The sequence below is a fragment of the Tympanuchus pallidicinctus genome, unplaced genomic scaffold (genome assembly GCF_026119805.1).
Source record: "Tympanuchus pallidicinctus isolate F22 unplaced genomic scaffold, pur_lepc_1.0 scaffold3, whole genome shotgun sequence".
Classification (NCBI taxonomy): domain Eukaryota; kingdom Metazoa; phylum Chordata; class Aves; order Galliformes; family Phasianidae; genus Tympanuchus; species Tympanuchus pallidicinctus.
In genome coordinates, this window is record NW_026294747.1 from 99,492,775 (window position 1) to 99,520,120 (window position 27,346).

At 40.4% G+C, this 27,346-nt stretch overlaps 1 protein-coding gene across 4 annotated transcripts; it reads right to left on the reverse strand.

The window, feature by feature from the left end:
* Positions 1 to 1,322: 1,322 nt before the first annotated feature.
* CAPN7 (calpain 7) lies at positions 1,323 to 27,346 on the reverse strand. 4 transcript variants are annotated; one of them, XM_052696721.1, is made up of 21 exons: positions 27,173 to 27,345; positions 23,406 to 23,514; positions 22,769 to 22,926; positions 20,582 to 20,649; positions 19,187 to 19,387; positions 18,350 to 18,436; positions 17,380 to 17,506; positions 16,803 to 16,888; positions 15,791 to 15,884; positions 14,467 to 14,613; positions 12,853 to 12,959; positions 11,223 to 11,343; positions 10,853 to 10,997; positions 9,677 to 9,776; positions 8,252 to 8,387; positions 7,775 to 7,850; positions 5,988 to 6,133; positions 5,477 to 5,539; positions 3,343 to 3,473; positions 1,948 to 2,040; positions 1,323 to 1,864 (listed from the first exon to the last, which is right to left on the reverse strand). In XM_052696721.1, exons 1-21 carry the CDS (start codon positions 27,272 to 27,274, stop codon positions 1,720 to 1,722), a joined length of 2,442 nt encoding a protein of 813 aa, XP_052552681.1. In that variant the 5' UTR covers positions 27,275 to 27,345; the 3' UTR covers positions 1,323 to 1,719. The 4 variants fall into 4 exon arrangements, with proteins under 4 accessions (XP_052552681.1, XP_052552683.1, XP_052552685.1 ...); XM_052696723.1 differs by lacking the exon at positions 27,173 to 27,345 and adding an exon at positions 26,919 to 26,937; XM_052696725.1 differs by lacking the exons at positions 5,988 to 6,133; positions 8,252 to 8,387 and having other exon boundaries at positions 27,173 to 27,346.

The window sequence follows — 27,346 nt, forward strand, 5'->3', positions numbered from 1 at the left end:
CAACTGGCTGCACCCAGAAGCCCAGCATAGCCACAAAGAACCCAATGGGTTTTTGCTCAGCTTATGCCCATGCTGTTCCCTGTGTTGATATGCTGCAAAAGAAGGTAAGTCACAAGTGACAGGTCAGCACGAGGCTCAGATGGTCTCTGAGGAACTGCAGTCCAAAAAGGCAGGTGAACTCACTGTCCTTTGAAAGCCAGACGTTTGTTAAGCAGCTGCTTCACGATAGAGATGAAGTAAGAAGGAGCTCAGGCTTTCTAGGGAGGGCAAAGAGACTTCTGAGGGAGTAATTTTACCCCCAGGTATTTCTAGTTCTCCTGTAGCACATGCTCAGTTTCCTAACAAACTAGTGGCATCTGTGTTCTGAAAATACCACCTTTTTGCTTGCAAACTTGCCAAAGTGGAAGGGCTAAGAGCTTCCTGTGGTAGCTTTAGAAGCACCCTTTTCCACAACCATCACATGCAGTTCTGTCTGTCATTCAAGGAAAAAAAAATACCCACATAATTAAGATCATTTAGTATTTGATTTAAGGAGAATTCAGCTACCTTTAATCTTCTTTCATATTTCATATTCAATTCCACTGCTTTCTTAAGAATTTTAACCCTGTTTCTGCTGCCACTGGCCAACTGTACACTGTTTTAAGTCAGTTTCAATTTAGAAGCAAAAGCTACCTTCTGGAAGAGAGCTCTTCCATAATAGGAGCAGCAAGCCCCTGCCTAGCAGATGTAGCTCAGGAAGGGAGGAGGCTTAAACGATCTTTCTCCTGTGAGCCACATACTTGTAACAAGGATAAAACATCTCCTTGCTACTGTGCTGATGGTGGGTAGTTCACTCTCCAGCAGCACCAGCAAATGAGGCTGCTTCAGTAGGTGCAGAGAATCTCACAGCACACCTCTGGCTGAAAACCTTTGCCCTTTTGCCATGTGAAGGGCGTGCTCTGCTCACTGCTGTTGGTTACCTTGCCCCTCTCAGTGCTGATCCCCAGCAGGCAGGGTCTGGCAGCTTGCAGTAAGAAAGCCATATCTACTTAGTGCACATCATAGCACAAAAGTAATTCAAAAGGTGATAAGGGTGAATCCTTTGCCAATCCTATGCTTTTTTAGAAGTAGCTGAAGCTGGGGTCTTCCTTCTCTTTTACTCCTATGTACATACTTGAGATGAGCTGAACACGATAGTGGCAGGCTGGAATATGTGCTCAGCAGTAGTGAACTCAAATTTAAATGTGAGAAGTGCTTCAATGCTGTAAACATTCAAGGCAGCGATATAAATGGCATTTACTTCATATTTGGGCCTGAGAATGAATAAGCAGAATACACAAGAATATTTTTCTTACATTTTTACATTTCAGAATAAAATCTTCAACCCATAGACCCTTGTACTTCAGGAGAAGAGAATTTCAGTGTTAGTTTTTCTTTGAACTCACTAGATTTTGATTTGAAATGTAGAAAAACTGCAACAAATTACATTCTTACATTCTTCCAGTTTGTCTGGAAGTAACACTTCAGCTTGTTCACAAGCCTGCTGAACAGTGCTTACACCGATACTACAGCAGCAAAAACCACAGCTAATTTTCTGTCACAATCAACTGCCAAATTGGTGACTGTGTTCTTGGCTATAACTTAGGATGCAATTCTATTTTATGCATATCTGCAGGAAGCTATTCACCTGTAGGCCAGTTCAAAAATCGTCCTTAAGCAGCTATGTCTGGGTCTGTCTCCTCACTGAAGCTGCGATACCCTAAGAGGAGAAGTGCTATTAAAATCCAAGAAAAAAGGACCCTCTTGTTGAGGCAGGAATGTGGTGGGGATAATGTTGTAGACTCCAGCAAGGATGTTCTCCACTTCCAGGTAGCAAAATCCACACCTACAATACAAGAGCGATTTTCTTACAACCAAGGTATGAAGTGTTTCAAGCAGTGAAGATTTCATTAATCAACTACTTATTACCTGTAGTCCCCGCTGCTCTTCTTCTGAAAGCCATAGGAACCAGGATCTCCTACTGTTGACACAGTGACAATTTCAAACCCAACACTGTACTGCCTGCAACCAAGTGACAGACCATTACTTCAATGATTTGGGGAATCAGGGCTAGCAGGAGGAGAGTAAGTTTTTGAAGACTGTATAGCTGGAATACATTTAAGTTTTGCAACACTGGTGACAGAAATATGAGTGAAGCTTACCGTGACATGAATGTACAACTTGGAGGAAGATGCATTTTTGATTTCAGAACTCTATCTGAAAAAATCTGTTAGCTTTTTGCCTCTACACCAAAGCAGAGCCCATGTGGTTACACTTGCAGTGACATGCGTACAGGTTTTGGGCTGCAATCTGATCACCATCACAGGAACGTGAACGTTGGTGATCTCAGCACAATTCTCATGTTTCACTGCAACCTGGGACAATTTGTCTACTACGTCTTCATAAATGTGACAGGCACTGCTGGCCCTGTCGGTCAAACTAGTCAAGTATGATCTACAAATGCAGAAAATGCAAGCAGGAAAAGAAATGCTTAATGAGTGGAGTGGGAGAGCCACACCTTCAAGGAAACTCGCTCACGTGCATTTCATGAGAGAGCTTCCTCAAAGGGAAGGTGGACAGAAACATACCACTATTCTGTGGTGTCACTGTGCAGCTTTGTGAAAAAATTGATCACATGATGACTGCATGGCAGGAGCTGCTGCTATTTAGAAGCACTGTACACTGGTATCTTGAGGCAGATAAATCTTGCTGAAGGAATCTGACCTCCGTAACTTTAGTATAGGACTACCAGAAGTGAGAAAGTGCTTCCCCTTCCCCTTTATTAGCTATCATTAGGCATACTGACAAGTATTGCAAAGGGGTTGAGAGGATCATACCACTTGAACCACATTCTAAGTAAGACCTATTTTATATTCTACTTTCTTGAATATCCCCTCCAAAACCTGGCCCTCCTGAACCCTCTTCCAGAGCTGAGATGCAGTAATTTAATAAAGGTCCACTCTACCACAGTAACAGTTGAGAGCCTGTATTACTTGCAACTCTGGGAAGAAGCTTTCACTATGAAAGACTCTTCACAGGGCACTGACATCCAGTTCTTCCTCCTGATCTGCCAGTCACAGAGTAGATGCACTGACAGAGCTGAAGCTACCGCACAGGCTGTTATTTAAGAACCTGTGTTTAGCATTTATGCCAAGGTAAGAAACGAACAGTGCTGTACCTGCTTAATAAAAAGCTTAACATAGCTGTTTCCCATATATTATCTCTGGCTTTTCCAGGATCTTCTCATCCAACCCTTGGAGGACTCTGATAATTTGTCCTTAGTGCACGATACTTTCACTGAGTTGAGAAGCATGTATGACAAACCTTGGTCCACGCAGCTCAATTAGTAATGGCCCACTCTTGTCCAGCTGGAATTGATAGATAGGGTTATTTTTGTAGCTGTCTCTGAAGTTTCCACATCCTCCAGCACTGTGACCTTTCCACTGTCCATTAACCTAAAAAGTCAAAAGTACAGAAAATGTTTTATATCCTGAGAATTTGTGTATAGATAAGTGATGCAAGACTTGAAGTGCCTCTCACTTCATTTGTCCCTGACTACAGCAATCTTGGAATCTTTAAAGAGGAAGTGAAAGCCAGAATTTGATCAGATTCAGAAAGTTTAACTACCTGACTCAAAGCCTTAGATCTCTCATAAGGTAATATTATTCAGCTCTAAAGACCAGGTTTTGTAGCCTTTGCTTTTGAAAATCTCTCCCTCCAGCGCTGCCCATTCGCCACCATGCACTCTGAGAAGCAGTGCTACTGAGACCAAGATGTCCATAAGGACAGACTCCAAAGGGACAAAGAAATATAAGAGACAGAACATTGCTCAGATTTTAAGAAACGGGCCATCTGTTTGCAGGTTCCTCCTGCTGGTCATTAAATGAAAGTTCTAAGACATGCCAGGCATTCGCACAGTTATAGCTGAGCTGCGGTCCCTGTATGTTACTTCCCTCCCCTCTCTGTCAAACCATCAGAGATCAACAATTTTTCCTCTGATTTAGTTTCTCTACTCAGTGTCCAAAACCCTCGAAGGTGACACATCAGGAAGGCAAGGGGAATTTCTTCCTCCACCACACAACCTGAGGCTGCTGTGAATTTCCAGGCCTTTTCTACCTCAGTTGTGGAATCCCACCCCAGCCGTGCTAGCACAACAGATGACCACCCAGCTTTGGTACAAGGCACCTCAATGGTGCTTTCTTTGACTGGAAAATTGTTATCTGCTTTGTCGTTATCTGCTTGTCTTTAAATGCAATGACTGCAATACAGTTACCAAATAAGCATTAAACAGGCAACTAGCCTTCTGTATTTAATCAATTAGACAGAGCCAGTCACGGCCAGATAAAACATGCCTTTCATTTGAATGGCAGACAGGTATCTCCAGATAGTTAACAGGAGGCTTCCATGTACTTAAATCTCTTTTGAAACTAACACAGCATAAAACAGATGACATGTCTTATGCAGGCACATCATCTTTGGTGCATTTTTCTCATCTTAAACCATTCTTCCAAAGTAAGCTCAGTTTTTTAGAGCTACAAGTGACAGTGGTTTCTTAAGCAACTGACAATTGGTCACATTGCTCCAGGAATCTTCTAGCTACCTACTGTGCTCCTGAGCTGGTGAGATTCAAGGACAATAATAACAGCAGCATGTGGCCTCCAGACCACCTGGGCTTCTCACTTATTCTAGCCAAGTATTTGCTCTTGCCACCACTACTGATCTACTCTCAGGGAGCATTTCTATATGAAATACACCATCTGTATGTATGCTGTCTCATTCCTATTTGACAGTGTGAGTGCTTATCCTAGTGATTACAGACCTCTGAGATAGCAAAATATAAGGCCTGAAAGGTCTTGTGACAAATGGACTTGCATAGAATGGTCACATCTCAGCAGTGCTGCCTTTGCTTCGCCTCTGCTGCTTATGCCCTATTGTGCCAGGAAGTTTGGAAGAAAATTGCTCACTTTCTTTTGATAAAATGCACAACCCTCTGCACACTCATTACATATTAGGGCACGGGTTGTTACTCCAAAGGTCAGTCTGTTCTACAAAGGATTGATTTTGTATCTGCACCAGTACAGCTCTAACACTCTCTGATGAAGATAAAGCTTATATACTGGATAGGAGTCTCTTGCTGATAAAATTTAAGCTGCTTTCCTTCCTAGTATAAAGAGTCAGCCAGCTACCAAAGGCTTTTTTGTTGTTATGAACAACACTTAAAGCAGCTAATTGTTTGGCAAGTTATATGAAACCTAAGTACAGAGTTGGTCTTGCACCAGGTACGCTTACATTAAGCTCTAGTTGATGTTCTTAATTAAGAAGTTTGGTTTTTGAGAACACAGCCTAAGCTGGCATTTCTGGACGTTAGTGGAAAATTATATTTAGGAACCCTGTACATCTCAAACATGGAAAACCTAACCCAGAATCATTACTTAGTAACTGAAAAAAAATTCCTTACCCGTTTGGAAGTGGTGTAAGGTGTAGGAATCTTGGAAAAGGTAAACTTGCACAAGGAATACACCTGTGTGGTAAAAGCAGGAGGTGGTCACCCGTCAGGCATTTCTCATGACATTAAAAGAAAAAAAACCAGAACTGCCTACGAAGATTTTTTAGATACTTGCTCTATTTAGAAACAACCACAAAGGAAATGCAGCGTTAGTACTTGGGCTCCAGTGACCTCTTCCTATCTTACCTATCTCTTATCAGAAGGCATTTCAGAGGAAAAGGAGAGGTCGTGGCTGATGGCAAAAGGAGTTCCCCACCACCACTGTATTGTATTGGCACCCTATATTGCCTCAGCTACAATGGAGAACATTACCAAACACATCATCCAGTGATTCCACTCCAACATTCGTAGCCCCCCTCCTCCAAGTAACAACATGGACCCAGAAGTGCACTCACTCATTTACAAACAGAGGACACTTTACAGTATAATTATTCACATTTATTATGAAACCAGCAGTACGTACCCTGATGGTGTAATGGATGGTGTTTTGTTTCTCATACTGAGACACCACTAACGTAAATGTATGGGTCCCTGGAGAGGTCAGCTTTATCTTGGTCAGATAATGAGGACTGTTGATCCGAATGCCATCAATATATGGAAGAGGATCAGCTGAAAAAGAAAAGAATGAGCACTTCTCCCAGTCAAAGAAACCCCTCAGCCATTTATAATCAATGAATTCTGCTCAGAAAGTCAGACTGTTGGTACTGTGTTTAGACTACAAGCAGACTTGAGTGCTTTCAGAAGAAAGGAGCTTCAGGATTTGCTCACAGAAAGCAAGGACACATAAGAGCAACTGTCATTTTCTGAAGATGTACATCACACATGACAGGACAAATTCTGCACTTGAAAGTACAGCTTCAATGACTTGAGAGAACTACTTGTCCAGCTGTCACCAACGTCTCTGTTCAAAGGAGTTCTACTGTGATTATGTTGAAATGTAAAGAAAAAGATAAGGAATCTTTGAGCACACTACAAAAACCTATGAGGAGTCTGCTAGAGAAGCTCCCTTCTCTGTTGACAGGGCAGCTGCAGTTGGTAGACAAGACTTTGCAATATGTTCATGCCTTTGAGAAACAAAACCACATCTCCATTCTCCTAGGATCACCACACAATACAAACAGTATTTATTGTAAGCATCCCAAACATTTTTCTTTCACAATTACACAGTGCAATTTGTTATCTGGGCTCTAATTGGTTATTTCCAGAATTCTTTCAATTTTAGTCAAGCAGAGACAAGTCTAGCCAATTACTTGAATAGACCCAGGATCAGTTCCTTTGTTTTCTTCCACAAAGCAACATTGGGAGAAGGATTAAAATAAAACAACAAGAAGCTTAGAAATGGGGAATCCCTGTCTCGGTGCCAAAGGATTAACCTGTTTAGTTCTGATCTCATTTTAACAGATGGTAAAAATAATACTGCAGCTTGACAAATCTATTTCCATGGAAAAAGGTTTAAATGAGTTTGAGCTCGTGAGCTTAGAAGTTTATGAAAGAGTTCGGTTATCAAGAAAAAACAGACAAGTCATCCAGCTCTCCTTAATGGTCCTGCTGGAAAACTGTTTTTCAAGCACAGCAGAATAGTTCCCTCCAGTGTACAGAAGTGCATTGGTTGCTGACCTGAATGTTTTCAGTCTAACACACATAAAATAAGCAGTGTTACAACTAACAGCATCACAAGCATGTCTTGGGCAGTAAGGACAAGCAAATTCTTTAACAAGATCAGCTCGTGCAAAACCTGATGTTTTGGGAAGGTCTCAGTGGACATTTTCTACAGAAAGCTGGCTTGGATTCTAGGCAAACTGGTTGGCAGAGTACACAGAACAAGACAGAGATGAACCCCACAGCCATTATCAGCTATTCCAGTAGAAAAACAAACAAACCAACCCAAGTTCCACTCTTTGTTCAGAAGAACTTTAACAGCTCCTATTACCTGTTACATGAGCATCAGCTTTACTTCTGTGTCTCAGATCTACTGTCTTTCTTGGAATAAAACATACATGGCCTTTTTGCAGCTGCAATAAAGCTCCAAAAATCAAGTAGGGTTAAGAATCTGAAGCGCATACAGCTTGGTTTATTCCTTCCATCAGTCTGTCAAGGTGGTCAAAGGGCTGAATGACTACATCAGAAGACTGACCTCACAGAATGAGCTTTGCAGCATGAAAACAAACTGCCTCTCTTTCCCAGAGAACTCTCTGCAAGTGTTCATTTGTTCTTAAGCATCATCTTTTCTGACAGCTGAGGTATACTAACCTGGATAGTAAACTTTTTTGCCATCAGTCTTGTATACGACCATAGTAATAAATTCCCTATTATGTGCAAAGTCATCCTATAAAAAAAAAAACACAAATGGAGTTACAAGCTTCTGTGGAACGTAACCAACATTAAATGTAAATCAAACACACGTTCTCCCATCCCTTTGATGACCACACGCTATGGTCCAATATTTGCGTTCATCTTTTCAAAATGTCTGAATTAAACCAGCTACCACTAATTAACTGAAAGAAGTTCAGGCCCTTGGGAGTCAGAATTCCTTTGGTACTCCAATGGTGGAATGTAATCACCTCGCTCAATTTTTACGCTGAGTCTATCTCAACCATCTTGAAAGCAGGTATCCGTACAGCTGAATTTAAAGTTTATACATACAGCCATACCTGGAACATGTAAATGTGAGCAGTAATATCACAGCAGGTACTACAGAGCTCAGAATGTGGAAAGCAGAACTCCCACCTTATCCGTGATGTGTCTGCTCAGCAGCACCCAGACCACAGCTCCACCCTGTGGGCACTGCACCTCCAGCTTGTACTGCGGGTTGTTGGCCAGGCTGTAAGCATCCTTCACTGGGCCTTGCTTTGCATCCCAAGTACTAGGAGCAATGCAGACATTGCATCAGATCAGTTTTGAAAACAAAGAGATTTATACTTCTCTAACTGCACGATGCTTCTTATGAGCTTTTATGTCCAAAAGCTTGCTTTTTCTTTTTCCCCCTCCCCTATAGATTTCTATATTCAGGTAAATTTCTGAATAACAATCTGCTTAATGTTTGGAAAGGTGCCTGGTACCTCGAGGTACCCTATTACAAAACCTGCCTCAGGAACTGTCTAGGCAAGGAAAACGGGGGGAAAAAAGTGCTGATGACAACACTGAGTGTGACACACTGGGAACAGAAATGGATGAAGCTATTTGTGTCATCGACCCTTCTCACCCCTTTGAACCAAACAGCGTTTGTGAATGGCTGCATTATTAACTAAGCTTCAATTTATCTCTGTTGTTATGCCACTATTTATGGCAGATGTCACTGTGCTAGGCACTGCCCTATGCAGAGGTATGACAATCATTAATAATACAAGGAAACATAGAGTAGAAGAGGACTGAGTGTGAATATTCATCTCATCTTGCTCCAAGACAGCACTTCTTGGAATTAGTCTGAACACAAAGGTGGAAGGAGCCTTTACAGAGGAGTTGAGAAGTTGTGCTATTGATGATGGAGCTCATGCAGAGCTAACGCATACAGAAGGCATGGGGAAGCAGGGGTGAAGCGTGGTATACTGCAGCAGAGAAACAAATAAACCCTCATTTCCAGAAACAGAGGCACTTGTCTTCTAACTGGGTTAGAAAAAGACTGAATGAAACAAATACCAGAGGGAGAACAAGTATCATGTTCAAATAAATTGATGGCTAAAGAAGGCAACATAAAACTACAACTGGTGAGAAATGGACTTTGACTCCTACGACATGAGCAAATATACCTTGTAAAGACAACATGCACTGCACAGATGGCTTGGAACTGCCCAGTAAAATGAATTCCAAATAAAAGTTAGGTCACTGAAGCACTGCCTAGTGACTAAGTAAACTGACACGGACTGTGCACAAATCTAATTTCTGTTCTAATATAGAGATGTGGTACTGAGGTCAGCATCCACTTACACAACCTTAGGCCTACAGCATCGTCACAAAGATCACAGGAGTTTCAACAGTGTTATGGAAAACCTCAAAACAGAAGCCTGAGCTCAGAATTTAGAATAGTACAGCTGGACTCCAACCATGCTCTTGAGCCCAACCTCTTGAGCAGTGAGAAAAAAAATGGAAGAAAGGAAACACCTCATCAAGACATTTAGCATTATATTGACACAAAAGTTTTTCTCTTGGACCAACCTGTGAATACATGTAGATTCTTTAAAAAGACCAGGGTTCCAACTCAAATAAATAACATCGTAGTACTGGCACAAGTCCTCCCAGGCAATCCAGAAAATCCCTAAAAAGAAATTGCTGTTATTGTTTGCTTACCAGAAATGTTGAATTTACTCATTTTTCAGAAGTCTCTTTTCAGGCAAAAAGTACAGCTGATGTAAACCCCACATTTCTATGAAACAGAGTAGTAACATCTGCACTGCCTGCATTCCTAAAGTTAAACTTAACTCACAAAGCAAACAAGTTAAACCAAGATAGACAAGTTAGTTAGAATCTCTGCTTATCTTTAACACTGGGTTCTTTCTGAAGCTGACAAGACATTTTCATTCTCAAGCATTAATCAGAGGGCATGAGAGAACCTCTGTGCTATCCAGTAAGGACATCACTAATTGATACTGAGCTGCCTTATTCTTTCCTAAGTTTCTGGAAAAAAAAAAAGACAGGTTATCCCAGTTCAACAAACCAGGTTAGCAACACAGTGAACTATTCAATTAATGTGAGTATCCTGAATTGTATTTCTAAGGTACTTCTTTATGGGACTTGCTTTAGCACCCCGCATCTGCTTCATCTTTACAATTCTTGTGTAATTTTAACACTCTACAGCTCATTTAATTGCAACTCCAACCAGCACCATCACCTACATACTGACAGATTCCTGATGAAATGAACTCTCAAATAGGTCTTTGATACTGGCACTCACAGGTCTTGCAGCACTAGAAAGATACATAGTCAGAACAGCTACATATTTAGACTTCAGATTTTTAGAAAATCAGCAGGAAAATCCAGTCAGAAAAATAACTTCCTTAAAACTGTTAATGTAACTTCATATAAATTTTAACTATTAGTCTCTACAGATGCACCAATTCCTTACTGAATGGATCTGTAATGAGCTAATCTCTCCTAACTACCAAAAGCCAGGACTGCTATTCTTACACACTGCATGAAGTTCATAATGAAATGCTAAACTCCAATGGACTTGGAAGCATACTGTTGTCAAAATGAAGTGGCATTAAACAAAAGGGTTTCCTCAGTTACTCCACCTGTTCCTTGTGCTTAAGTGTTTCTTTCCACCTTTCTGCAGGGATAAACTACCAAGGTCTGCATTATTTGAACATGCAGTGACTTTTTATGCCTTATTACCATTGTCTATTTTCTGAGCTGTTCTTGGATCAAAGTTCAAGTATTTTTGTAGATCTGGGGTCCAACTTCTTGTGTCATTTTCACTGTATCGTCCCTTCCAACGTAAGTGGCTCCATGGATTTTTCAGCTGGAGGAATCTAAGCCCCTGAGGAAATACAAAATGAAACTGCTGGATTCACCTTATCAAGGTTATGTTTTCATTTATCTGAACGTGGAATAGGGACCAGCATCTTAAGGAAATAGCATCATTGAGCTTTATTGGGAAATCCTGGAAAGCTTAAGACAAAATAAACTAAAAATCAGTAGCAGTCCATCTTGGACAAAGGTTTCAAGCTGGTATCTGAAAAAATCATTCAGTTTTACTTGGTACCTTATGTTCTCTTATATCCAAGACTGCATAGGCATGGGTTGGAACTAAACCCCATTTTTCTCCTTCCTCTTCAGACATCACACCTGTTGCTGTTGTGATAAGGACATCTCCTTTATGAAACCTATTAAAAAAAAAAAAAGAAAGAACATTTTAATTAAGCTATTTTTAACAGCTGCAAGCTTAACATTTGACAGATATTGTAATGGCATGTTTGCACACTGTTAGTATGATCCTACTTTATAGGAATACAGGTTGTTTATTGTAAGCAGAAATCACACTTGAAGATGCTTCAGAAAACAGCACTTTTCTTCCAATATTTAAGTACAGGCTGCATGTGAAATAAATAGCTATTATAATGATAACATAAAAATAAGCATTTTTTTCTAAAATTGAGATTTTCTAAATCATTCTAAAACTCAATCTGTGTCATTTATTAAAAATACTCACAGATCTTCACCTGAACACAGAAATGGCTTCATCAACACTTACTCAAATCTCTGCTTACAGTGAGTAAACTCTATTGACCCCAGGGTTTTGATGGGGCTTCACAAACTTGGAAAGTAAATCAATAAATCAATAATCATAGATTCCTGCACGTGCCCACATTCCAGCTTTGTGTCACTCACTGTCATTCCTACAGGGTTTGAACTGTCAAACGGCAGCTGAGTTCTGCAATTATTCTGAATTGCAGTTGTTCACAGTGATCACTGTTACGAAGATCTGCTACTGTTTCCTACAACATGATACAATCCAAGTATGCTCTCAAGGTACTGTATAACCCTGCACAGTTCACAGTCAATGGACTACAGATTGTCAGCGTAGCACAGATTAACAACAGTGAAGCTATGATGACTAGATCTCACTAATTGCAGCCACACCTACAAACTGCAATGTCAGAACATCTATCTGAAAAGCTGACCATCAAGTGCGAGTTCCTAAACTACTGAAAAAGCACTATGGAAATAATTCCACTCTCCCATAATGAATGGGGCTCTTTCAGTCAACAATATCCCCCTTCTACTGCCTTGAGATACAAGAGGAACTGGTTGCACAGAACAGTTGAGAAATAAATTTAAGTACTTGCTAGCTGACATTTACTTTACAATGAATCTTTCACCCTAAGTAGAATTGTGTTACAACAGGTGTGAAGATGAGGATCACAGTTTCAATACAGGTTTTCTGCCACTCCTCCAGATTTACAACTGGAGCATAATAATCAAGATTTTGTGATATGATTAAGAATACCATATTGATCTGCTTGCTAGGGAGAGCAAGTCAAGTTCCGGGGGATACTCCTCCTATATTTCCTTCTGCTTTTTTAAAGACTTCAGTTGTACAATGGTTCTCATCTGCACTTCTCTGACTCTACAGTTTATTTTCTTCATCAAGAAATTGGCTGGTTTTTTTTCTTCCCTATCAAATAGGAAGGAAAAATATTCCATAGTATCTTACTTTCCTATTAAAGTCACCAATACGTCACTTTTTCTTCTTCCAGAAAGCATGTGGAAGTTATACAAACCACAACTTGTAGTACCAAGATTCTGCTGAGGGATCTGTGATGACTTTAAGTTGGTAATCCAACTACTGCAGAGCAAGCATTTTAATTAGTTAAGAAAGAACAAACTTCTACCTCTGATAGAGCATTCTGAAAGTGCTATCTCTATCAAAAGCCTGATTGTCAGAGTGCATAGCAATTCTTTCAGGTATCCAACCAGTCAGCGCATGGAGATCGATGTTCTGAAATACAAGCGTTCAGAGAAAACAACAGGTAACCATCAAAGCACCTTGAAAGAAACCAAAGACACTTATTACAATAATAGCTCTACATATGAAGACTCAAGAGTGAGACAGTATGAAATCTGATAAAACTGAGCTGATGAAGAACTGAAACTTGAGTTATGAAAGCATTAAAGAGTTCCATCAGTTTTATGATGCCTTCTATTTATTTCTTTGATTCACAGAATTTTAAATTACAGCCTCAGAAGAACTACTTGCAATCTTGCTATTATATATGCATTTTAAATTATTTATGTTTTACTTCTAAGGCTCAGGGTTTCAGAGGTTTTTAATATGTACATATATTTTTTGTAAGGCTGACACTGTCATGATTTTCAGTAAAAAAAGCCTTTAATCTCCTTATTTTATCTCCTTGAAACATTGCTTCCTCTCCTCCTGCTTTGAGCTCCTCAAAGGAAAAGCAAAGACTGTAAAGGCTTGAAGAGCCCATGAACAGCGCTGGTGGGTGGGAAGTTTGCAAACTGCAAAGGTAACAGACAATAGGTAACCCTGATTAGACAACGAAGCTGTGATGTGGTGGAGAACAGGGTGAAGATTAGATGTCAAATGTCAAGACAGCAAGTCAGCAAGTTAGAGGAGGACAATGCAAGTCAAACAGCTATATTCTGTTTCTTCAATACTGTTCCGCAGAACAAAGCACCTGACATAAACATACCTAAAAATGTATGCTACATTCTGCCCTTGTGCAAGGCCACATTTGCCTCAATAATCACATTTCTGAAGGTGATAACTTCCTATCACATCCACAAAGAACAAAATTATCAAGACATTAACTAGAATGGAATAAAGACACGCTTAAATTTAGTAAGTCTGAATGAAAAATCAGAAATCCTTTCTAGGTAATGAATAAAGATTATTTAGGCTGGAATAGTCCAGACTCTCTGAAAGAATAGTTTCCCCATCAACAACTTGGCTGCAGCATTATGACAGCCTATTAAGTAACCACACTATAGGCACCTGATACATATTCATATAAATGAGTGGAACAATCAGATAAGTTTTCTTATATCAAAGTACTTGTTCCCTCCATAAACATGGAGTATTTCAGCCTGCTCCTTTCTTAGCTGGCTGCTCAACTTAACAAGGGAGAATCATGCTGTCTATAGAATGACAGTTAGAAACAAAAAATCTGCATTACTGGTACAGGTAGAAGCAAAAAAAATGTATGAGTTTGCTCCAAACTTTCATCTAGGGTGAATATAAAGCATAACTTTCTAACCCTAAGTCTCAGTCCTACAGTTAGTACAACAAGTTTAACTCTGCCCTTCAAGTCTGACATACTTGAGCACAGTTAAGCACGTCTGTGATAGGAAGAAAAATTAGAACAAAACAGAAGAAATCCAACGCTTACCTCCCAAGCATTCCATTCTGATTTCACTACAAGAAATGAGGAAACTTGACAGAGATTATCTATTCTTTTTCTTATTAGAAATTATCTAGTACTTACAGAATTTGATCCAGGAAAATCATATCCTCCCATGACCTTCATGTAAGCTTTTTCTATTAGCGATACCCACAGTTCATTCTTATTGTTAGAATAAGAGCAGAGAAGTTCCCCATTATGATCAACAGGTAACTGGTCATCTATGATCACCTGTGCAAAATAAATAAGAAGTTATCTTACAGCTAATGAAGTACCCTGCAAGTATTTAAAAAAAAATAACAGAACTTAACTCTTAGGAATACATAGGCACATACTTAGGCTTCCAAGGCACAGATCTGACCACTTTTTCAGATGAGGACACCTGTACCAATCAGAGGCTTGCCCTATAGTGAACAACTTGTTCTGTTGCTAGCTGTCTCATACACCATCACTGGGTGACCAGCATCTGCCTTGGTTTGCTCTTTAGGAAGTGGAGGTTAAGACAACTTGCTCATCAAGTATTTAACACCAGCTGCAAAGCTCAGTGTGACTGTCAATATTAGGAAAAGTAGAGAAAGGCCTAACAACATCCCTCTCCTAACTAGGAGAAAGAACATAGATTGTGCTCAGTGTGCAGTGGAGGAAATGCAGTCATTAATCTATAAAGAACCAAAATGCATGTCACATCACTTCCATAGTCCCCAGTTCCTAATTTATCTTTCTTTTCTCTAGAAAGGAAGAAGTATTAAAGTAGCAGTCAAAAACATGTATATTTCTTGTTTAAATTATGTGGACTATCCTTCCCATTAGTGTAGATTATTACTGCAGTATTCATCGTGGTCTGAAACAATTTCCCAGCACAGATATTTCACACTGCCATCAGTCTATTACCAATACACTACTGAGAAAGCACATTTTCATGTCAAATCCTATTTGTGCAAGAATGGATAATCCTTTTCGTAGAGCACAGCCACTCACCCTACCAAAAAGCAGCCATGGGGAGATATACTGGAGAGCATGGAGAGCAGGGGAAACACTTAGGTGATCCTTCCCTCTATCAGTCATTTAGATTCCAGGATTTTGCTACTAACAGGCCTCCTAAGCTAGAGGTTGTATCTTAGCATTTGATAATATTTGAGGACTTGCCCCAAGCCCCTCATCTATGAACACAACCATTGGATTTTTGAACTCCCACAGTGATCATTCAAAATGAACTGCAATAGAGACTGCTACGGTATTTTATTTTATACCACTATTTACTGCACAAAGAAAATGATGTTGGTGAGTTTATAAAGCTCTACCATTTATCTTCAGGCATCTCCTCTCTTCACAAAAAATCTTTGGTCGTCAGCTTTTAAAATAGACGATTTTAACAGTAAGAGTATTAAGTTCCCCCCCAAAAATTTACCTTTCTAGGTACACCGTTGATATGAAGTTTCACCATGTATTTGCCACATGGATTATACTCTGGTTCTCCTTTCTTATTCTGAGGGTAAATGATACTGTTAAAAAAAAAAACACATAAATTGTGACGTAAGTGACTCTGCTGTCAACAGAGTGATAACATAAAAAGTGGGATTTCTAGAATCTATGCTAAGAGATAAATATGGAATTTTACATGACAAAGCCACTCAAATTTAATAAAAGTGGCAATGATGTTTAAATAGATTTTATATTTCAGACCTTATTCCTGATGCAGTTCTCTCCTAATCGGAGTAAGAAAACCCGAGTTATACAGTAATTTCTCTAACTGAAACACAAGCAGATGTCTTACTTTTAAATGTATCAATAGCAATAAAATACAGTATTAGCCTGAATGACAGTCAAAGGTTTCAAGACTACAGTGATACAGAACTCTCTGCTCACAAAGGTTACATGTTCCCTTCTAGCAAGTATAGGTTAAAACAAAATTCTAGAAATAACATTCACACACTTGTCTGGCAACAGGCTCCTGGCAGACAGCCTGCCAAATGCATGCTAAATTTATCACTGAATGCTTGTTAAGTTGGATTGAGACAGTGTTGTTACCATTCTGCAGCAAGATTTAATAGCAACTATTTGTTGTACAGCAGTTGACATAACAAAGAAACAAACCTACAAGGCATTATAAGTAAAACTGCTATTAGAAACAAAGCCTTCCAGACTATTTGCTCTTCTCAAAGCACATTTAAAGTAGTTTCACTTTCAGAAGAGGTAAAGCCACAAGATTCCAAGAGAGATAAAGGTGAAACAAACACTAGCTTTTACTGTACCCAAATCTACGATAGAGAGCCTCAATTAAAACTGATGAAAGTAGAGCATACTAATCTAAATATTTTTTACCTATTACTCATGAATAAGCTTAACAGACAGCAATTTAAACAGAACATACTGCTTAGCTGTGTTAAACCTGATGATCTTAGAAAATAGCAGCTATTTACCTTGTAATCAACTTTTTGTTGTATCTTCTTTCATACGCAGCACTGATAGCCAGGGATGCCACAAAGGAACAGTCTGACACTATTGTCTGTAAAGAAAAGAAGACAATGAGGATATTTACTAATATTTAGATACTAAAGAAAAATGGCTTGGGTGGGAAAGAAGGGAACACTGTCAGTTAGTGATTCCCCTCCATAGTGAAAGGATTTAAATGGAAAGAAGCCAAGTTACTAAAAAAAAAAAAAAAAAAAAAAAAAAAAAAAAAAAAAGCAGGAAACATTGCTTGCTCTGTAAGTTAAAAGATTTATTGAAGGCAGTGAGAGGTAAATGCAGCTATCTTGTCATTCACTCACACTTAACCTCTTTCTTCCCAAAACACAGTGTTTCCACTGTTAATGGACTTGTTCATTCTCATGGCTAAAAAAACACATGGAATTTGAGGTGGTGCTGTCACTAAATTAACATCAAGAGAGCCATGAGAAGCTCTCTCACATTTAGGGGTTTCTTTTTGAAAAAGTAATCCTCTTCTTTTTTGGGAAGTCTCATAGCAGCTAATGTTCCTTTTTGGGACCAACTTACCTGCTTTATGCTGAAACTTGATACGGTGTAAATCATGGTAGGGTTATTTGTTATGTCATCTGGCCGTACCCACCTGGCAAACATTGCTTTCTGTTTGGGGGATAATGGCAACTTCCCACATTTATCACTAGATTTAGGAGAGAAAGGCAGAAATAACAGGTTAGATAGAAAAGCTTTTAACGGCATCCCAAGTCATGCATACATCTGACAGATGGTGCAAAATGTGCATTGAACAATTACACAGCTGGAAAAGAAATTCAGAGAACAAAGTTGACAATTTGGTGGGGAAAAATATTATAAACGTGAAATAAAACCCAAGAGTCTCCTTCATAGGACTGCACAGAAGAAAGGAATTCCAAAATGCCAACTACCCCAGCAGAAACCCAAATTCTTGTCTTTAATTCAACATGATGATCTAATAAAAGGCTTCTTCAGTTCAGAAAATATGGAGGTATACCTGATTGTCGTGCCTTTGGCAGAAAACTGAAGAAAAAACACCAACCAGATGACTTGCCCGTTATGGCTATGTAAGGTGAGCCTGTATCAGTGCTCACGCACAAACATCTAACAGCTTTCTGTCACTCTTTTTCTGAATAGCCCTTTGCAAGGAGACAGCTACCACCTTCATTTTGCAGGTGGGACAACTGAGACAGAGAGCACTAAAAACAGTAGGCTCCATTTCCTGACTCTGTTGCCAAGTTGCCAGCATAGCCCAATACTTCAAAAAACCCAATTGGAATTCTTCAAGGCTTGCAGGGACAACTGCAAAGGCACTGCAGAGCAGGATCAGCTTACGTTAAACAGTTCCAAGACCAGACTGGAGAAATGAGGTTGCAGTATCTAAGTACCTCAGCCAAAATTATGCTTAAAAATCTGCTTAAACAATTTCAAGAGAAAACACAACAATACTGATGATTGGAAAGAATTCAAAATAACAGCAAAGAAACATCAGTAATTGAACAGCACTTACGAAAATGGCATAGGGAAGGCAAAACGTTCTCTCAGATCAACACTCATGAAGGGGACATATTCAATGCCATTAATTTTTGAAGTCTTTCTGCAAGTTGCAAGAGAAAGACACAGTTACAAACTTATCTATCATCCTTCAGAGGTTGAGTCTGAAAAGTCTGCAGCTTTTCAAACTCACATTTCTATCTTCAGGACCATACCTTTAGTCCGTTTAAGTGCCTATAGTAAATAAACAGATTAAGTGGAAGAAGATCAAATCCTGGACAGCATTGAACATCACCTCTGTCACAATCTTATTTACTGTGGAGTGAGAAGGAAGAAGGTTGTAATCCTTATCAGACAATGCCTTTTTTTTTTTTGCATATACTTCATAGTTTTCAAAATTACAACCTTACCTGAAGGTTTTATGGATTTGTTAAAATACAAAAGGAACTGAATATAACAGAAGGCATAATCCTGAAGCATACCATGCTTCCTCTGTTTCCTGTGAAACAGAAGTTGTATCATACGTAAAACCTTTCCTATACCTGGGCACCTGTGAGTGAGATCTTTCAAGAACTCCATCAGGTACAAACATACAAAAATATGGCTGTGAAAAATACTCCTGGCAGCCAACTACCACTTGTCTTTAAACATGCTCTGTGAATAAAAACCACTGATTATATTACTGTAGAGAATACCAGTGTGGGTAATGGCAACAAACGTGTTTGTAAGTGGTGGTTTTCCAAGCCTCTGCTTATATACCTCAAGCTTAGGTGTATAACAATTTGCTGTCCAAGATGCACGAAGGATGTGTGCACAAATGATAAAACTTTGCAAAAACTTGGCCTCTGCTCACCTGAGTACTTCAATCTCCTCTGCAGTGTACCTCTGACCTTGAGACTCACTAGCTTGTACTGCTCTGATTGTCTGTGGTTTATCATTCAAAGAAAAATCAGGACCCAGTGGAAAGAATGTTCTGACGGGCTGGTTTGGTTTAGCAGCAGTTGACTTCTCCTTCTGAGATGACTTTGACATCGATACTTTCAGTGCTTCTGCTCTAAAGGAAAGAAAAATGCATTCTGTGTACAATCATAATGAAAATATGGCTATGGGTCAGTCATTTATTGCCTTGTTCATGCTTTCACATTTGTTAGAAGGGATGAACGATGCTAAAGCTGACCAATATCATTTTTCCTATGAAAAAATTCATAAACGATATCAATAGAAGATAAGCATCAGAAATCACTGAGTACTGATGCCACTATTTCTTTATTTTCCTGTTCTACAATCAATTAAAATATAGCATTTGCAATTCAATTCAAAGATATTGTCAGCAGAATTCATTAGGTTTTTGTCACCTTTAAGACTACAGTAATAGCAGCATTTACGTAAGCATCCATTATCTGAAACCTCAGAAAAAGACCACAAACCCAGAGAGAGAAAATCCCTTTTAGAGTGATTCAGTGACAGGACATAATTTCCTAACTGCTTCCCCCACGAGGCAGGATCTCAGTGGTAACTCATCAATGTTGGTTTAAGCATCACCTACCACCTTGCTTTCTCTTAGGCTTCAGGATTTGGCTAGCAATTATTACAGCAGGAAAAAACCAACTGCTCTTAAAATCCAGCATTTCAGCTGCTTAAAGGCTACATTCAGGAGCCATCTTTTTTTTTTTGTTGCTGCATTAAACTGTGAGATAGTCACACGTGCAAATCAGGGTGGGATTTTCTTAACGCAGACTGGAAATCTGCTAATACTAAAGCAGCCCAACACAGTTCATTATTCTCTGTCATACTGCTGACTCAAAAAGGACTTACATTGGACTTGCACTCATGCAACTTGTTTTAGATACAGATTCTCATCCACTGGATTTACCCACACGATTAAATTGCTGCCTCAAACCAAGTACTTCCCAGTTTTTAAGCTGTCTTCATAGTGAAGAGATGCTGACACCCAGGCTTAGCGCACTCTGATTTATCTCTCTGAATACTGAAACAGTGCATGATACTAACAAATACATAGTCCTTCCCTAATTCTGCATGACATTTCCAGAGGGTTGGCACAAGATCTACCTCATCTATCTGTGTAACAGCTGGCAGCTATCTACCAGGAAAACTCTAACTGAGTTAGGTCTGGTCAGAATCTCTATGCTTTGCAGTACAGAACAGACATAACAAGATTGAGAATTCAACTCAGAGAGTGCACTGACACTCAGCAGCTATTACCTGTACTAACAGTGGCAATACTCACCTATCTAATGCTTGCCGAGCCAGTTGTTTCAGTTTTGCCTGCAGGCCTGCTTCTGAAGTTTCTGTAGCCTTCAATTCAAAACACATAAACAACACAAAAGCTACACACCCGAAGAAAGTCCAGATGTTAAGCTGTTTAATTACAGTTCCCACCTATTTTTTTTCCCCCAATCCTCCCTTGAAATGAGCAGATATGTATGCGGTGGATTTTGTTTTTAAATCTCAATATAAAAAGGATACTAAATGAATATTATTTTAATATTTTAGTAAACATTCATAGAATGAAAGTATTATTCAGCTTTTTTCAGCATGGGAAATACTGAAATGCATACACACAAAAAAACACTTAGAAAACCATTAAAATTGTGGACAGAAAAAAAACAACAAATGTTATGTACACTATTGAAATAAAATGCATGCCAATTTTTTTTTCCACAAGTATGTAAAAAATAATCATGGTAACTTAGGAAAAGATACATTTGAATGTTCACTTTCATTGATGAAGCCTGCTTGCAAGTTAAAACTCTTGTTTTTCCACATGTGAAGCATAAAAAAGCACCAAAACCATTACCAGGAGTGCTAACTTCTATTTCCAGTTGGAAAGTACGTTGTGACAGCTCACTCATATAACTAGTTTATATTTCCTTCCTTACAGGTGAACAGGTAATCTGGAGGAAGCACAACATGAGCTGTGGCTTCTTTTGTCACAACCAATAGCAGGTTTCAGGTTTGAGCTTTGTACCTTGGCTGATTCTCCTGGGTCATCTACGTAAATGGAGGAAACAAAAGGCAAGCTACTTTCAGCCTAAGAAAGTAGAAATACCCTAACAATTTTTAGTAAGTTACACTTCGGAGTTCCTTGTTGGAAAAGACTTTCAAAGATGCATGAAGGGAAGCAGTGGATGTGATACACCAGAAGACCTATCTGATGAGACACTGAGGAATAGACACACCTGCTCTCTTACTGCTTCAAAGGTAAGAAAGAAGCTGATCTCCTCATCTAATATAGAAAGCAGAAAGTAAGGCAGAAGTAGTGATTCAAGACAGAGTTCATTCCATCTTTCATCCTGGGGAGAAGAATTTCTGATCCCCTTGAGGGATAAAGCCTACAGTCATTTTAACAAAACAATGTGTTGCCAATATTAAAAGAAACGTTAGCTGTATCTGCACCTAATAAAAGATCAGGTAACAGCAACTGTTAATGAGAAATGGAAATTACTCTGGAATTACATGTAAGCAGAAGGAGAAACAGCAGAGTCAAAAGCAGTGTGCTGATGCAGTGGTTTATGTAATAGACAAAAGCAGTTTTGATTAAACAGCTGAAGCAGAAAAACTAGAGCAGTTCTACTAGCTCTTGATCTGGTTACCTTGTATCACTAGGGTTTTTAAGTCTACCTAAAACAGTTTAGAAGAATTCCGAGCAAAGGTTTTACTTTAGTATGTAGCAATAGTAATATTTCCCTCCCAACAACCCATACATATATTCACACTACAAAAAGGAAAGAGGAGAAAAAAGAAAAACAGACTTGGTGGAGTTACATTATGATGGTGAACTCTTCCTATAATGAGTTAGTTATGACAACTGGACTTCAGAGAAAAAAGCAGTACCTGTAATTATGTTTGTCATCATTCACATAAGGGCCAATTTTACTCTACCATTAACTGCAGTGTGAATTGGATTCACTCATATCTTTAATGTTAGCTACCAAGTAATCAAACAGTATTTTTTACCGGTTTTGGCAGCAGCAGACTGTTATGCTTTCAGAAAATGCTACACAAAAAACTGCCAACAATTATTTCCTTTAATATAGTCAGAAAATAAAATAGCTGACACATTAGAAAGCCATCTTCAATTCTAACAGTTTTTGATTTCTCTTTTAATATTGCATTCATTCTAGTGTAAAAGTTAACAGGACAAAATATTCAGCATATTTGTATCTCTTAGTATAATCTGGCTCAGTGAAAACACACAAATGACCAGCCCCCATGAATTTACAGCATTAAATAATGTAACAACTGGAAGAAACATTACAGAAACAACTAATGGAAAAAATAACATTCAAGAACAGCTTTTAGAGATACAGGTACTCCATTTTTAAGCCAGCCTTTAGGAGTCAGTTGCTTGTGTAAGTGGAAGAATTCCTTACCATCACGTAATTCCACCAAGTTAACTTGTAGCTTAACATACTGTTTTCAAACAGAGCTCCACCGCTTCCGTGTACAACTCTATAGCTTCTTCTGCATTGCCTTTGTCATCTTCATCAAAAGCCTGTGTAACTAGGAAGTGAGCACGCTCCAAGTCCAGCTGCTGTTTTGACTTCAGAGGGTCTGTGTTCTGAGATTGAACTAAAAGAAAAATGAAAGCATTCAGCTTTCTACAGCAGCAGACATGCAAAAGCATCCTCCCCATAGCACTGAAACACTAGTAGTTCTATCAGATGAGAAACATCTACTCTATGGCTGCAAACAGAAAGTTGGCAAACTGCTGAAGACGTCTTTACAAGGAAAAAGAAACACTCTTCCCCCAAGGCTGAGACATGCTCTCAGGTTATGTCACATGTCAAGTAATGTACATAAGATCTCTTGCATATTATGCAGGTGTGGTTCCTAACAATATTTAAAGTGGAAGAATATGCACACCCAAGTCCTTAGGAAATAAGTCTTCTGCACTGCGCTACATTTCTGATTCACTAAGGAGTTCTAAACAGTGACAAAAAATAAGAAACATGAGAAGCAAAGCAAGCATCACAGATTCATACTTCACAGCACTGTTAGGCTTTCTACTGAATTTATGCAGAGGTTTGATTAGGAAGCTTCTCACCCACCTGCTGAATGGAGAGCTTGAACTCTCTCCAAATACTCATTTATTTTTTCTTGAATATTTTCCAAGTTTGACCCTGCCATGCCAGCATAAATCAAGGCTTGTGCGGCTTCCTGCAGGGACAGAAATTTGAAACAAAAGTTAATGGTTGGTGACTGGAAAATTACTTTCCATGAACAGAAAGCTACAGCAACGAGTCTGCACGAAAGCTGGCTCCTACACCCACATCAAGGTTCAGTGGTACAGGGAGAATCTGCCAGAGAGAAGAAGTCACAAATGAAATCCAATTTCCTAAGTTCAATTTCACACAGAACAACCTACAAAACTGCAGAACCTCAGAAGATTTATAATCACAGAATGGCCAGGGTTGGAAGGGACCTTGAGGATCATGAAGCTCCAACCCTCCCCACCACAGGCAGGGCCACCAACCTCCGCATTTTGTACTAGACAAGGCTGCCCATGGCCCCATCCAACCTGGCCTTGAACACCTCCAGGGTAGAGGCATAAGGCCGCATCTTAGGTCAGTGTGTGCAGTCACACACACAGCAACAGAAGTTTTAAATGGCCTTATTCAGTCATGCACTGAAATCAGCTAAGTAAAACTCTGGACAAACTGTCTTTTATTTTTAAAGGTACAAATTTGTGGTTGAGGAAGAAAATAAAAACCTTTTAAAAAAAATAATCAACACATCACTCACAAATTATTTGCACTCAATCTGATAATAATGAGAAGAAAACCAGCATAAAAAACCTTTAAAAAACAAATTCATAGAATTACGGAGTTTTGTATGAGTAACAGGGATAGAAAAAGTGATCAGATCTTGAAATTCTACAGCATTAAGATTTCCCAGCTCCTCAGATTTTTGTCTTTAAATGTTTCTATGTGCAGAAAACACTGGATATTGATCAAAGCCCATTTCCAGGAGGGAGTATAAGAAGGTCTCCAGCTCAGAAGCACAGTGTGTTACCCACATGAAGACTTTTTCTATAATGCACAAATCTATTAGGAAAAAAAATGCCCTCAGTTGCAATCAGCTGTCTATCCACTCACTCAATTTATTTAATAAAAAAAAAAAAGCCACATTAAGATTTGGCAGGATTGAAATCAACAGCCAGAGCTGACACAGTCTCAGAAGTATACGGAAAAAAAAAGAAATCGAGTTTTGTCACTCTTAAAAACAAAGATAAAAACCTTACACTGACCTCATTGGCACGGGGGAAAAGCCCGACAACCCACATTCGTGCAGCAATGCTCTCCTTCCCAGCAGCAGTGGGTGAGGGAAGGAGGCAGTCACGTAGCAGGCACGCATGTAGGAAGCAGAACAACAACTGTCAGTGCTGCTCCCCAGCGATGGTCTTCAGGAAGATGGCTCTGTGCAGAGCAAACACAGAGCTGGGGCCAGAGGGGCTCTCGCTTGCTTTGTGGCTATGATTTTGCCAAAGCTGTCAGTTTACTCCCACATGCACTCACCTTGTCTGCACAAGCTTAGAACCAATCCTAACGCAATCTTTATTTATCAGGGTAAATATTTTACTGCCGAGCATCACAGAAGCAAGCATGCATACAACCTGTCAACATCTATCGCCATATTCACAGGATCACAGAATGATTTGGGTTGACAGGGAACTCAAAGCCCACCCAGCCCCAAACCCCAGCCATGGGTAGGGCTGCCACCCACCAGATCAGGCTGCCCAGGGCCCCCATCCAGTCTGGCCTTGAATGTTTCCAGGGATGGGGCACCACAGCTTCTCTGGACAGCTGTGCCAGGGCCTCACTGCCCTCTGAGTGAAGAGTTTCTTCCTAGCATCTAACCTAAACCTCCCCTCTTTCAGTTTAAACCCACTGCCCCTTGTCCTACCACTATGAACCTGCACGAAGTCAGCTCCCTTCCTGCTTGTAAGCTCCTTTCAAGTATTACACCACATGAAATGCTCACAGCGACAGAAAGGCAAAGGTGGGTCAGATTTCATTTATATGTAGCAATTAAGTACCATTAAGGTCTAGCATACAACTAGCTTTGAGAAAAACACATTACAGACATCTGCTCCAGGAGCGCACACACATCCGTGGCACATCAGAAGTAGAGATGCTGTATTACAATGGTGAGCATGATGTAAAAAACAAACAAATCTTCGAACCAGTGCCTCCAAATCCATGCATAACTGGTATTTCCCTGATTAGGACCACAACTGTTCTACCTGGTTTCAAGGTACAAACAGACCCTTATGCAGTAAGCTGCAGCTATGCCAGCATGCCAGCTGTCACAGGATGTAGGTGTGGTTCAGAGCTGGTATTTCTGATCCATCACAAATGAATAGATACAGCAAACCCATTCAGACATTCGGTTTGTTGTCTGTCAGCAACAAGAAGTGACATTTCCCTTGCTTCATGCTTAGGTCAGGTTCTCACAGAATACAATTTGTCACCCATGTGCTTACTAAACACTCAAATAGATAATAAGAAAGCTGGTAAACAAGATACCTTCACACACAGCCTGACACAATAATCAATACCTGACCTTGTGTTGCGAGGAACCTCCTGTCTGAGCACCAAACCTGTATCTGCAGAGCTGTGACCTGAAGCTTTCCTGGTGCAGAGCAGTGCCTACACTCATGTTGCCCTGCGCCTTCACAGTGCAAAGCACAAGGCATTTTCTGCCTTACTCTCCCTGGTGCATTTAGCCTGAGGTGCGAGGGGTGCCTTTCTGCTATTAGAAGTATCACCTAAATGCCGCACAGGAAAAGAATTTTCTGTGTGCTGTATGGAAAAGCAGAAGAGTGATTATTTGCCCCCCCCCCAAAAAAAAATTTTCTCCTGAGGAGCAGCTGACAAGCTCTTGCAGATGTGTCAGAAATGTGCTGTCACAAAGCAGTGCGTGCACAGCCAACAGACACCATGCACATGCTGCAGAGAGGCACAGAGCTTATCAACATCATTACCAATGATTATAACTTTTGTACATACCCACATTTCCCATAGCAAACTTAGCTCTAAGCTACCAGTGTAGGCTAAATGCAGGCATTCCTCTACCTATGTAGGAATCTCTCCCAAAGGAGGGGAAATTTGGATTACATGTCAGGAGGAGATTTTCCCACAGAGAGGGCAGTGAGGCTCTGGCACGGCTGCCCAGAGAAGCTGTGGTGCCCCATCCCTGGAGGTGCTCAAGGCCAGATTGGATGGGCCCTGGGCAGCCGATCTGGTGGGCGGCAGCCCTAACCAGGGCAGGGGGTTGGAAATGGATCATCTTTGGGGTCCCTTTCAATTCAAGCCATTCTATGATTCTATTCCTTCACACAGAATCCCAAGAAAAGTATGGTCTTTTTACACAGGTCACTCCAAAAGCAATGCCTCCTGTTTATCTCCATGAAAATGACAACTGATACGAAGAGCACAACAGCGCTGCTCGACAGAACGAATTCTCAGCTACAAAACACAGTTGTTCAGAGCTGTCAGCACCGTTAGCTGCTCATTTTCGCCGGTCGTGAACAGCAGCCCGCACGCTGCCCTCACACCAACCTGCACCGGCACAGCCGACCCGCCGCCACCGCCATGAGACGCGCCGCCCAGTGCCTCGCTGCACTCACGGCCACCGCCTGCTCCGCAGAAACACTCAGCAAACGCCGACGAATGCCAACGACGGCCACACAGCCCGGCTCCACCCTCACAGCGCCGGGCTACGCCGCTCTCTCCGGGGACAGACAAACTTTCCGCGCGGCCTTCCGCCTTCCCCGCCGTATACGCCCGCCCCCGGGCCTTCCCCCGCCGCACACCTTGTAATAGAAGACGGCCTCCTGGTAGCGCCCGCTCTGGTCCCGCTGCACTGCCAACTGTGCGAACTTCACCGCGTCCAACTCCAGCGCGCTGGCATCCATGACGGATCCCCTCCTGCCACCCCCCCGCCGCCAGCCGCGCGCCACCAGCCCGCCTGCCGTGCCGGTCCCGCC

Coding starts and splice junctions, on each gene's coding strand:
- CAPN7 (XM_052696721.1), bottom strand. CDS start 27,274: ATGGATGCCAGCGCGCTGGAGTTGGACGCGGTGAAGTTCGCACAGTTG. Junction 8,388..9,676: donor GAATCTACATGTATTCACAG/GTTGGTCCAAGA, acceptor CATTGCTCCTAG/TACTTGGGATGCAAAGCAAG. Junction 7,851..8,251: donor GCAGACACATCACGGATAAG/GTGGGAGTTCTG, acceptor TTTTTTTTATAG/GATGACTTTGCACATAATAG.